Source organism: Lepidochelys kempii, chromosome 1, assembly GCF_965140285.1.
Source record: "Lepidochelys kempii isolate rLepKem1 chromosome 1, rLepKem1.hap1, whole genome shotgun sequence".
NCBI lineage: Eukaryota > Metazoa > Chordata > Testudines > Cheloniidae > Lepidochelys > Lepidochelys kempii.
Genome location: NC_136380.1, coordinates 199885852 through 199898828, shown reverse-complemented (window position 1 = coordinate 199898828; position 12977 = coordinate 199885852). Strand labels below are relative to the sequence as shown.

General features: G+C 45.1%; 1 protein-coding gene across 1 annotated transcript; it reads right to left on the bottom strand.

Moving 5' to 3' along the window:
* Positions 1 to 4493: 4493 nt before the first annotated feature.
* LOC140905463 (cytokine SCM-1 beta-like) lies at positions 4494 to 9688 on the bottom strand. Its single transcript, XM_073328874.2, is given in 3 exon segments — positions 4494 to 5508; positions 6295 to 6412; positions 9502 to 9688. Coding segments are annotated over 3 exon segments (462 nt in total). The 3' UTR covers positions 4494 to 5351.
* Between the last annotated feature and the right edge of the window lie 3289 nt (positions 9689 to 12977).

Here is a 12977-nt window from a genome sequence, read left to right as displayed (position 1 = left end):
TCGTCTCTAAGGTGCCACAAGTCCTCCTGTTCTTTTAAAGTGACCTTTGTTGAGTCCTATCTCCTTCATGCTTCCGTTTACTCTTGTGTAAAATGGGGCAGTAAAACAGGCCACTGTGTTGTAAAGCGTTTTCAAATCTCATGATGCCAGGTGCAATCTCAAGCACTTGTCTCATTCCTGGCATTCCGGAACTCATACATAAAGGTGCAGATGACAAAAATGAAGCAACTGAAGAGATAGATAACTCTTCAGATATGAATAACTCTCAGTGACATTCGGTGCACACTCTCTCTTTTGTGAGTGGTTACTATTCACTCATGAAGAAGGAGCAGAACATTGCCTCTGGAGCAGATTAGATGCCATTCTGATAAGTGCCTTAAAAGTATGTAGATAGAGGCTAGACTGGTTGGTTTATTAGGGAAAATGTCTGTGACACTGTTGATCACAGGGTGAACACAGTGTATCCATTGATAGTTCTGCATGAGTCAAATGACGGGATAAAACCCATGCTTGCATTATGGGAATGTAAGTGAAAATCACTCTGGTGGGATTAACAATGGTTTCCCCCAAACTTACTGATCCTGACTTTGTTCTGTAGCTGTGTCATTTGTTTATTAGGCCTCGTCTACCCTGGGGATTTCAGCCTTTGATAGCTGCACACCCCTAGTATAGATGGGGAAAGTACCTCTGCAGTTTACTCCAGTTTGAAACAGGGGTAAGCTACCCCTTACTAAGCCTTGACATTGTAGCATGCTGCTGGCACTGTAAGATGAAGTCTGGATATTATGCCCAGTTGTTGGAATGAGTTGAGGAGAATGGGATTTCTAGTATCTCAGAACTGTACATGTAAACCAGACATAATGAGCATTTGTATCAAATAATAGCTTGAGAAGGCGATGACTCCTAACACTCAGCCACTGCTGTGTTGGAAAGAAGGTTCCTACACGTGCTTTGTTCTGTAGATTTAATTTTCTACTTGACTGGTTTGAAAATAATTTCTCTCTCCGTACCAAGAAGCTAGCACACTACCTCTGGCTGGTACATTCCGTCGATATTTAACCACCTGTGTTCCAGTTCACCACTTTCCTGTCCTGAAAAGCTCTAGTTAGAACTGGGCCCTCAGAGTAACCATGCTGTGAAGAGCCGCAGAGGCACAACTGCTGTATCATCAAGGCCCAGAACTTGACTTTTGCTTGTTTGACCTCGATTCTCTTTCCCTCCATCATTAAGCTGCTCAGGCAAGGTCGATCCCTCTGGTCTGAAGTCAGCTGGAACTGGATTGCTACAATCCAAAGCACATGCTGGTCACTGGTGAATGTTTAAATGAATAAATAGGCTAAAGATAATGTGGAAGTTGCTTTTCATAGTGTCACACAGTTTACGGCCAAAAGGGACCATTAGATCACCTAGTCTGACCTCCTGTATTGCAGAATCCCTTAAATTTCACCCAGTTACCCTTATACTGAGTCCGAAAACTTGTATTTTTCAGTCTTGATCTGAAATAAGATTCTTTTCTCTCCAAAGTCTACAATCTGCATTGGTACAGGGGGCAGTGAGGGAGAGAGGAGTGAAGCTTTGTCTTTATTGCTATGTAATTTCAAGTCCTATTATGCTATTCAGCCGTGCATCATACCTTTATCTATCAACCCTTCTCCACATAAGGCGCCTAGCAACCGTTAAATTATAATGACACAAAGCAACGAAAACATCCTGAAATTGCATAAAGCAAAACTCAAATAAAATGCTTATTGGCCAACTAAAACAGCCATCAACATGTGTGCTCAGCCTTCTCCGCTGCCCCTTCCCCCCATCTGCCCAATCTAGTTAGATTATAAACTCCTTGGGGCAGAGACTTTCTGCTCTCCTTTGTGCATACAGTGAGCTCCATGCTTGATTGGTCCTTAGGCACTACCACAATAAACCTAATTAATCAGCATCCGAAGCAACAGAGCGTCAGTGGTTATAGGAGGACTCGGATACTGAGTGGTTTAATATTGTTTTAAAGGCATGTTGGTTACTAGTACTGGTTTGTGCATAAATTTTCAATGCCACCGTTGCTGAAGTCCTAAAGAAATTGTTAGAAAAAGAAACAGACTACAGTTCGACGAATCCCTCTCTGTGCAGCGAGATGGTGGAAAGGTTGGAGTCACTGGAGCTCTGACAATTTACACTGGCTGAGGAGCTGCCTCATGGCACCCATCTGTGTCCAGGGCTCCGTTCACCTAGCACAGTTGTTCCTGTGAAGGATCTCTGCGTGTTGCCAGTATTTCCCCCTGCAGGAGAAGAATGACCTTCACATGCGCGGTGTCTGACTGTGGGTGAGCGGGTTGCTCCACATCCAGAGGTGTTATCTGTTACTAGCGCTGGTGGCGGTTAGTGGTTAGTGTAGGGCCAGGAGTTACTGCTGACTTGTTATGTAACCAGGGTGAGTCCTTAGGGTAAGATTGTGACCTGCCCTTACACCAGAACACAGGAGAGTAAGGGGTGCAAAGTCCTGCCATATTCCGCTGCACAGGCTACCTGCATGACAGGTCACAGCATGGTATGGGCCGGGGGGAGGATATAGAGAATGGACAGGCAGGGAATGGGCAGAGCTCTGGCACCGTCCCCCTCCAATACATCAGCTGGCAGAGCAGTGCTGAGCTGGCCTGGAGGGAGAATTCATCTGCTGCTGTCACAGAGCAGAAGAAAGCTACCTCCCCACAAGAGCAAGGGGGAGCCAGGAGCAAAATGTCCCTCTCAGAGTTGAAATTCCCTCCCTGGTCTGCTTGTGGGGCAGTGTAATGCTCTAGTCCAGCTCTTAATCTCCTTGTGTTGCAGGGTCCCTTTTATAAAATGGCAATCATCATTCTGACCTTTATAAAGCTCTTTGAGAGCCTCGGAAGTGCCAAAGCAAGGCAAAGTAGTTATTCATTATGAACCACTAGGGTGCGCATAGCAACAGAGGTGGAAATCATTTGCAACTGCCTATGTGGAAAGAGCTAGAGACAGCGTAAGGACTAGTGTAAGCAGTGCTTCATTAAACAATGGTGAAGGCAAAGCCGGCCAATCTTGGGCCACGTCTACACTACCCGCCGGATCGGCGGGTAGTGATCGATCCCCAATCGCTCTGCCGTCGACTCCAGAACTCCATCAGGGCAAGAGGCGGAAGCGGAGTCGACGGGGGAGCAGTGGCTGTCGATCCCGCGCCGCGAGGACGAGAAGTAAGTGATTCTAAGTCAATCTAAGATACGTCGACTTCAGCTACACTATTCTCATTGCTGAAGTTGTGTATCTCAGATCGATCCCCACCCCCAGAGTAGACCAGGCCTTGGAGGATTATAGACTTGCTGTGAAGAGCTGACTTGGACTAGGAACCTCACAGAGTACTTGATTCTCACTATCCCTGTTATAGTGAATGATAAACAGTATATATTGCTGTGAGCAAAGAGAAAGGGAGGAGTACCTGGGGTGTTTGTTCTCTATTCTTGTACCTTTCTCTCCTCTTTGAGAGTGATCTCCAGCTGGAGTTCAGGCAACAGCAAGTCTGTTGCGATGGGAACCTCCAGCTGTTCCTTTGTCAAGATGTACATTTCTCACTCACAATTTCATTGACACGTGGCTGGGGCGTTGGATAGCTTTTCCATCAGTGAGGTTCTGGTGTGTGTGTGTTCCTCAGAATTGTAACATGTCTCAGTATGACCATGCAACAGAAGCTTATATCTTTACATACAATATCGCCACACATATTTCAACAGGACAATAATGTTCAGCAGGTTATGAGGTTTTTCAAATGATACCTCACAAGGCATGTATTGTATAAAACTTATCATAGTTTTGTAAAAAGTGTGCATATGGGGGTACAGACTATCAAACCCACTCTGAAGTCAGTGCCACTTCCTGCAGCAGTGGAGAAATAAGGGTGGCATGGTATGGTATTCCCACCCTTACTTCTCTGCTGGTGGTGGTGGTGGCACTGCCTTCAGAGCTGGGCGCCCGGTCAGCAGCCATCACTCGACTCCGCCTTCAGAGCTGGTTGGCCAGAAAGCAGCAGCAGAAGTAAGGGTGGCATATTGCTGTGGGTAAAATGTGAACAATACCATTTTTCCCGGAAAGCTTCTCACCCCCACCCCACCCAGAACACATTTCATCCCCCACTTTGAGAACAGTGACACAGAATGAGAGGTTGGGGAGGAATGCTTTCTGCCGTGTTAACTAGAAGAGAGAATTGAAGAGCTGGAGTGATGTGAACTCATCTATACAATATAGGAATACAGAGTATATGAAAGCTTGGATGCAAATTCCATCTATTGACTGTTAGCTATTGAAGGTGGCAGAACATGTTGCTGGAAAAGTAATTTCTCCTAGACTGACAATAAAATCTTGGATTTGTGCTATAACCTCCATACTCCCACTGCATGATCTCCATACATGTCACATACATGCAAACACATACCACTTGACCATAGAGTTGCAAGAATTTTATTAATTTACAAAAAAACAAAAAGACACCACAGTTATTAGAATCCATTCATTTCTAAAATGTAATTTACATTTACACTGAATATTCTTGAGCCCCTTGGACAGGGCTCTCCACTAGTTGGAGAATAAGAGATTGGTACATAGGATTGGCATCAAACACAGTCTCCTGCTTCCAGCCATGGCTTATACATGATGCTTCAGAGCAATGCAAAGGAATAAAATAAAGCAGCTGTTTCAGATCTATCTCATACCAGTGTAAATAAGGAGTAACTTCACAGAAGTCAGTGGGCTAGATCCTCCACTGGTGTAAATCTGCATCAGGTTACACTCTCTAGACTGATCATCACTTATACTGGGAGAGGACCTGTCCCAATGAATTTGCATTGTTGCAAAGTGGGAGGAAAATCAGACCCAATACATCTAGCTAATTCTCTCCTGAATTTTGAAGTTATCAGATGATGCCCTGGAGCATGAGGGTTGTTTACTTATAGCTTATATAGTTATTAATTATCATAAAATTATCCAGACCCATTTTAAAGTCCAGCCCCAGTGTCTGACACCGACCTCCTTCATCTGTGAGTTCCACAGGTTGATCAAACCCTCTATGAAGTAGTTTTACCTACATCCTTGTCCTTACTGTATAAAAGTTCATCCAGGTGGAGGGGGGGATGCCTACACACAGCAATAAATAATTAATGAACATTTCAGAAAATAAACCTGAAAACAGTGCGGAAAAGTCCAGCTATAAAATGGAATGATTCTCAGTCAGCTCTTCCCTAATGATTAATGGATTCTGATGTGCCCATGTTAGTTCAGAGATTTTATTTCCAATTAACACCTAGAAGAAGTTACAAGCAGTTGCTGAGGGTCAGGCTGGTACATCCATTTAGTTAATTGCCATTGGGCTTGGCCTTGGGTTTGGGTTTGGACTTGCGCTTCTTGTTGGGTCTTCTGGGGCCAGGTCCTTTATCCAGGAATTTTATGGCATCCTGCACCCATTTAAGATCAGGCTGCACACAGATCTTGATGCCTCGTTTGGTGATGAACCTGCAGGGGAAGAAAAGGAAAACCAGGCTGCCATTAAAATTCTTCTCTGTGCATGTTTCTATTCTGTGGCCTATGTGGTGTGGTACAAAGGTTTTGTCTGCAGGCATTTGGGATGGCTGCATCACTAAAGAGTGGAAAAGCCAGGAATGAGCTGGTTCTGCTGTATGGGTATGGACATCAACTCTACATACATGGTATGTGTGTGTGTGTGTGTATATATATATATATATAGTGTATTCATATACATACATAGACATATGCTGTATAGCCAGAAATTTCAAAAGAGCTAAGCACCTGGCATACTGAGTTGGCCCCTCATTTATCCCACAAGAACCAAAATTAAACAGATGCTCATGAGATTGAAGGACTGGTCACATCCTCTAGAAGGAGGGATAATCACACTTCGCTGTTCTGTACGTTTCCTTCACACAGCTCAGCGCAATGCACCTCATTGCCAATTCACAGCACCGTTTGCTATTCCCCAGCATGCCACTCAAAACAGCTCTTGCTCTTTGTGAGATTTCCTCCCAATTTCTTGATCAAAAAGGTTTGTCTGTTCAATCAATCAGATGCTCCTCTGAACAGCACAAATCCTCCAGACCTTTGGAGGTTCATCCACTAACAGTTACTACATGCTTGAAATGAAAGAATGCTCTTCAGTAGTATGTTTTGGTCAGACTGAAGACCCTCATGTTTGCTGTGATTCAGTTCTACCCCTGTCCTTCCTCTCCTGCTATCAGCAGCATGTGTCTCTAGATTAGTATGAAGAGTGGTCCAGATACTTACATCACAGCTTTTACTGGTATGTTCTGGTTCTCGTATTTAACAAGTCGTCTGATGTCCAGCTGCTGTGTGGACAGGTCTACACAGGAGCTTCTGGACGCAATTTGACTTGCAACACTTCCTACAGGGGAAAAAAATAGATGGTAAATTAATGCTAAATGAACACTCATTCTTTACACTAAGTGGATATTATTGCGTGTTAAATTACAATTGAAATACCTATAGATGTATGAACTGGGATCCATTTCCTAAGTATGCTTCTTACATAGGAGCTATACAACCAAACTCCTGATCATCTGAGATCATTAAAAAGCCAAGGCAATTGTTGTAAGAGTAAATGTCTTGGCCAAATTCCAGTGTGGATAGTAATTACATTCTGCCTTCCTAAATTGCCTCAGCAGTTTCAGCTGGGTCCATTGCTCTTCACTTTCTCTCCTAAACTGTCACGTAGCAGTGCTTTGCTGTCAGAGGGCTGCTGGGTTCCCAGAGACGGCTTGAAGCGATCTGTGTACATAAAGTATCCAAAGCATTTTGGGTTCTTCTGGGACGTAAGGTTCTGGATGAATCTGCGATACTTTAATTAAAAGTGGGCGTGTGAGCACGTGTGTGCCTGTCAGCTTCACTCGGAAATAGATGTGCACCACATGCTGCAACCAGGTGTGTGCATGCAATAATCCTAAGAGTTGGTGCTTGCGTAGCACCTTTGCTGGGAGGATCTCAACCTACTTTACCAAGGAAAATCAGTATTATCATCCCCGTTTCACAGGAGAAGAAACTGGGGCACTCTGATTTAGGGTATGACGCTTGAGACATCCTGGGTCTGATTTTCAGAGGTGTGGAGTACCCAGAAAGTCTTGAAAGCACCCAAAAATGCCGGCAACCAGCAAAAGTGTCCACTTTTGAAAAAGTAGGTGTAAGAAGCAGAGTGGGATTAGAATCTGGGGACTCTGAATTAAAATCCCCAAATGTGGCCACTGGATTTACTGCCTGCCCATGTGGGATTATTTCCACCCTCTCACACCTGGCTCTAAAGCGTATTCCCTATACAAGCAGAGTTTCTCTAAGTGGTTTGGAAGGGGTTTGAGTGGATATCCGCTTTTCTGATGCGAAGATGTGTGCCTATAACTCCCTTGTCTGCCCATTTCTTAACACTGCCCTTTCTGATCCCTCTTATGCTGCTCAAATCCCTCTCCGCTTTCCTCTCTGTCTCCCACATACTTATGTTACTCCATTCTTTTCTTCTGCCTCCTGCTGCCTTCTGTTTTCCTCTTCACTTCATTTCTCTCCCCACTTTGCTGCTGCTGTTGCTCTGCTTCTTCCACTCCATTCCCTGGGGCTCTTACTCTCCTTCCCAGCAAAATCTTTTTTTCACTCTGTTCCAATAATTTTTTAAAAATCAAACCCACTTAGAGGACAATTAACTACAGTGGGGGGAAAATCAAATGCTTCAGTTTGCCTCTCTCCTCCCCCTTCCTATTCACCTGCCTTTGGAAGTTCTGTATCTTCTACCCAATTGCTCACATCCACAGAATCACTTCTAACGGGGCTACCACCTGAGACTTTTGATCTCTGCCCCATCTCCCCACATATCACCTGCTATGCACAGTCCTTCTACAGAAAGTTTCAGCTACATTTTATGGCAAATTATACTGTCAGGTACACAGGATTGGAACAGCAACAACAAACACACACTACAGGGGTGAGCCCTCTGGATGTCTAGTGCAGATTATTTTGCGTCTGTGTGGGTGGGGTTGTGTTTGGGGTTTGTGGAGTTTTGTGAAGGTACTTTTTTTATACTCATCATTGTGTATTCTTGTAGTTCTACCTGAACTGGGTATGACTGTGATTGTGCATGTGGGTTTTTTTGTTCTTGTTGCACGCATCTGTTTATGTGTATTTGTACATGTGCTTGTGTGTGTGCGGATGAGCTTTTGCAACAAGTGTGGTCTATTACAAGTGTTGTGGTCTATTAATTGTTCATGATTAATAGGAAAAAGATCTAAGTGTCGCTGTGGACAGTTAATTTAAAAGACCAATGTGAAGCTGTGCTCCTAAAAACAAAACAAGTGTGTAAACCTTATTAAGAAAGAAATAGCGAATAAGACTGAAAATATCATAATTTCATTGTATCAATGAATGGTGTCATGTAGTCTTGAATGCTATCTTCACTTCTAGCCACCCCACCTCAAAAAGGATTTAGCACAAATACACAAGGATTCCACAGAAAGTCAATAAAAATTACTAGAGTCTTGGGAAGATTACCATACAAGGAGAGACTAAAAGACCAGGACTATATAAATCAGAGCGGAGACAAATAAGAAGTGACATGATAAATATAAGAGCTGCCATACTGGATCAGACCATGGTCCATCTTGCCTAGTATCCGGTCTCTGACAGAGGTCAACACCAGAGCTTCAGGAGGAGAGTACAGAATAGTGCAATTATGGAATGATCCACCCCATCTTCCACTCCCAGCTTTTGGTAGTCAGAAGTTTTGGGTTGCCCCAAGCATGGGATTGTGTCCCTGACCATGTTGGCTAATCGCCATTGATGGACCTAGCCTTAGAGCCCTGAGCTGATACAAAATTTGTATCCGTATCCAATCCGCAAAAATGATCTGCAGATATCCGCACCCTCAGATGCAAATATCCACAGATTTGCAGGGCTCTACCCATCCTCCATGAACTTATCCAGTTCTTTTTTGAACCCAGCTATAATAAGACAAAAGTACATACAGTAATGAATAGACTGTAGAAAATGAACTGGGAGCTCTCAGTTTTCATAACATTAGAAGAAGGGCACAACCAACAACATTAAAAGCCAACAGCCTTGAAACTGCCTGAAAGACATGCTTTTTATAAAATGCATAATCAACCTTTGGAACTCATTACCACAATATATCAGGAAGATCAAAAAAGTTTTAGACATTTATATGGATAATGAGAGCATCCATTGATACTTTAGTTAAACTCAAAGGTTTGCAGGGGATATAAGCCCTCTTGGGCGTAAACCAATCACCAGTTGATAGGGGTTAGGAAGAAACTTCTCCTGTGGGCAAGTTATTCCATAACTGTTCACTATCAGTTTTCTCACTCCTTCCTCCTACATACTGGGTACCGGTCACTGCCCGAGACAAGACACTGGATTGGATGGACCACGGGGCTGATATAGTATGGCTATTGCTACGTTTCTGTTGAGTTGAAAACTTACCTCTCACGGTGCTCACAGTAAAGAGGCTGAGACAGAAAATGACCAGGATGTCTGTGCCGTGGAGTTTCATTGTTGATGGCTTCCTTGGAGTGGCAGAGATGAAAATGATAATCGGAGCCCCTTTCACCGAGCTTATATATCTTGCAATGGTCAGCTAACTTCCTGAACTCAATGAAAGGGGCGTCATGGTGGGGGAGAGTAGAGATGGAAATTTTGAGAAGCAATCAGTACTTTTTTTAAAGGTGCAGAAAACTCCTCCCTTCCCTTGCTAGACCCCTCTGAAGGCTTTTTCCTGCCACAAACTGAGCTGTGGTTGCCTCTTGCTAACACTTTGAAAGCATGTCTTATTTTAGGCTGAAAAAAAATCACCTTTCTGCAGTGGAAACCAGTAATGTTCCTGTCCTTTGATATCTAGGCTATGAGCATTCAAAATTATAACCCACCACAGAGGCAAAGAGTGACGGCTCAGAGCTAGGTCACTCCAGGACCACTTAAAAGGGAAACATGAGTTACAAGAGAGGATCATTTGCTAATGGAAACAGGAATCAATTGGTTTGTCCTTAGCAGCTGTACGTCAGTGGTGGCTGTGACTTTACCCTGGATACAATCTGGATTGATGGACAGCTGTGTCACCTCAATTTTCCAACCTGTGATGCCTTTTACACTGCTTCGCTGTGAGAGCAGCCACTCTTAGTCTGCTCACCAGTGATGGATTAACTCACAGACTCATAGGCCCCGTGCCCAGTGCCCCTGGCCAATTTGGGGCCCCCCATAGGAGTACCAGAACCTGTGTAGAAGTGAGGGGGCCATCAGCACTGGAACTGTGGCTCCATCCTACTACTCCTCTTCCCCTGGGGCCCTGCCCCCAGCCAGGCCAGACGCCAGTGCCAGGCTGTAGTAAGAGCCACCCAGGGAGACCAAGCCACTGTGGGGAGCCCAGGACCCTCCACCTAGGCAGGGAGCCAGGATGCCTAAGAGCAGGCCCTGCCCCATGTCTCCACCACCTGGGGTGCACCACCCAGGGCAGTTGGAGGGTCCAGAGTTCCCCATTGAGGCCCAAGCTCCCTAGGCGGCTCTTATCACTGCCCAGCTCCAGCTTCCGGCCCGGCCAGGGGGCATGGACTTGGGGGAAGATGAGAAGCAGGGCCTCCCCTGCCACTTCCATTCTGCGCTTGCCTGAGGCTATTATTATTATTATTATTAAAAAGTGGGTGGGCATGACCCCCCGACCCCTCTCCAATTCTGGCACCCCTGGGCCCCTGGGGTGTGGGAGGCCCAAATGTTCTTGGTGCCCAGGGCCCCAATAAATCTTAATGTACCTCTGCTGCTCACACACAGCCTCCAGCATGTAAATCACTCCCAGCTTTTTTGTATGAGTGCTATAGCCATTAGCCAGCTACCCATGAATTACACTACAGGGCCACTCCAGCCAATGCCCAGTCCCAGACTTTCCCCCAGAAATGTGTGTCTTGTGCTGCCCAGCCCCTTCCTGGACAATACAAGCTCATATAAAGTCCACCATTTCATTAATAGAAAATGATATGCACAAATCCCATTATCCCAAATGAAGTTTCCCAAACATTTCAATCCAAACACATTGGTTTAGATAAAACAATAAAACAAGTTTATTAACTACAGAAAGATAGATTTTAAGTGATTACAGGTAATGATGCATAAGAGTCAGAATTGGTTACAAAGAAAATAAAAGGTAAAATGCAATGAATATCTAATTTAACAAGCTAAATGAATTCAAAGCAAAGGTTTCTGACACCACATGCTACAGCAGTCTTACTGGCTGGAATCCTTTCAGCTCAGGACCCCTCCCCCAGTTCAGTGTTAATTTCCTTGTCCCTCAGGTGTTGTTGATGCCATGGGCAGAGGGAAAAGGAGGAGTGTTTGAGGGGGCATCTGTTCCCCTTTCTTTTAATTCTCTTCTTCTTTGAAAATCATCCCCAGCTGAGGTTCAGGAGACAGAAGATCTGTGGGGATAGGAACCTCCAGCTGTTTCTTTGCCAAAAATGTAGATTTCTCATGCATACCCTTTTTCCTGCCGAACAATGCAGGATGATAGTTCATTACCAGATGATAACCAGATGATAGTTCATTTGATTTTGTTGACACCTGGCTGAGGTATCAGTTTGCCTTTTGTCTTTGAGGAACCAGTTTGTGCCTGCTTTTTTAAACTTGGAACATACATATCTCAGTAATTTTATAGAGGAGAATATTATAACTTTACATACAATGTTGCCACACATATTTTACCAGGACAATAATGATCATCAAATTATGAGTTTTCGAATGGTACCTCACAAGGCATACTTTGTACAAAATCTATTATAGTTTTGTAAAAAGGGTGAACGTAGGGATACAGACTGTCACAGTGGCTCTTAAAGATATGGCAGGTATAGTAAAAGGGAGATATTCCCTGCCCATTCTGTGTGGTGGATCTTGTTAAAGCTATTTTGCTCTCCCCTTACATGTATAGGCCCCACACTGATATCCCTAGGCATAGGCGCCGACTTCCCCTCTTTTCCCTGGGTGCTCGACCCCCCTCTGCTCTGGTCCCACCCTCACTCCACCCCTTCCATGAGGGCCTGCCCCTGCCCCGCCTCTTCCCACCCCTTCCCTGCCCCCATTCCAACCCCATAGTCCCTGCCCCAACTCTGCCCCCTCCCTGCCCCTATTCCAACTCCTTCCCCAAATCCCTGCCCCGGCCCCGCCTCTTTCCCTGAGCGTGCCATATTCCTGCTCCTCCCCTGCCCTCCCCCCCCCAAGCTTGCTAACACCACCAAACAGCTGTTTGGCAGCAGCCGGGCGGGAAACGCTGGGAGGTAGGCAGAGGAGTGGGGACACGGCGGGCTCAGGTGGGGAGGGGAGCTTGGCTGCCACTGGGTGCAGAGCACCCACTAATTTTTCCCCGTGGATACTCCAGCCCTGGAGCACCCATAGACTCAGCGCCTATGTCCCTAGGTGTTTGGGGCATGCTGACAGAAAGAACAAATGCACAAAGTAACAAGATGCAAGTAACTCCACTAGTTTCCATATGAGTTACCCATATCCTGTGTGGGAGAATCTGGCAAACAGGCTCTAGTCTAAACTTGTAGGACGTGGGTCCTGTTTTGGCAGAAGCAGTTTCTAATTTGGTTTCATCATGGTTGTGTCAGACATTATCAGGTTTCTCACTCCTTCACACACTGCACAGTCAACCTGTAGAACTCATTGCCAGGGGATGTTGTGAAGGCCAAAACTGTAACAGGGTTTTTAAAAGACTTAGATAAGTTAATAGAGCATAGGTCCATCAATGGCTATTATCCAAGGTGGGCAGGGATGCATCCCCATGCTCTGGGTTTCCTGGCCTCTGACTGCCAGAAGCTGGAAGTAGACAATAGGGGATGGATCATTCGATAATTACCCTGTTCTGTTCATTCCCTCTAAAGCACCTGGCATTGGCCACTGTCAGAAGACAAGATACTCAG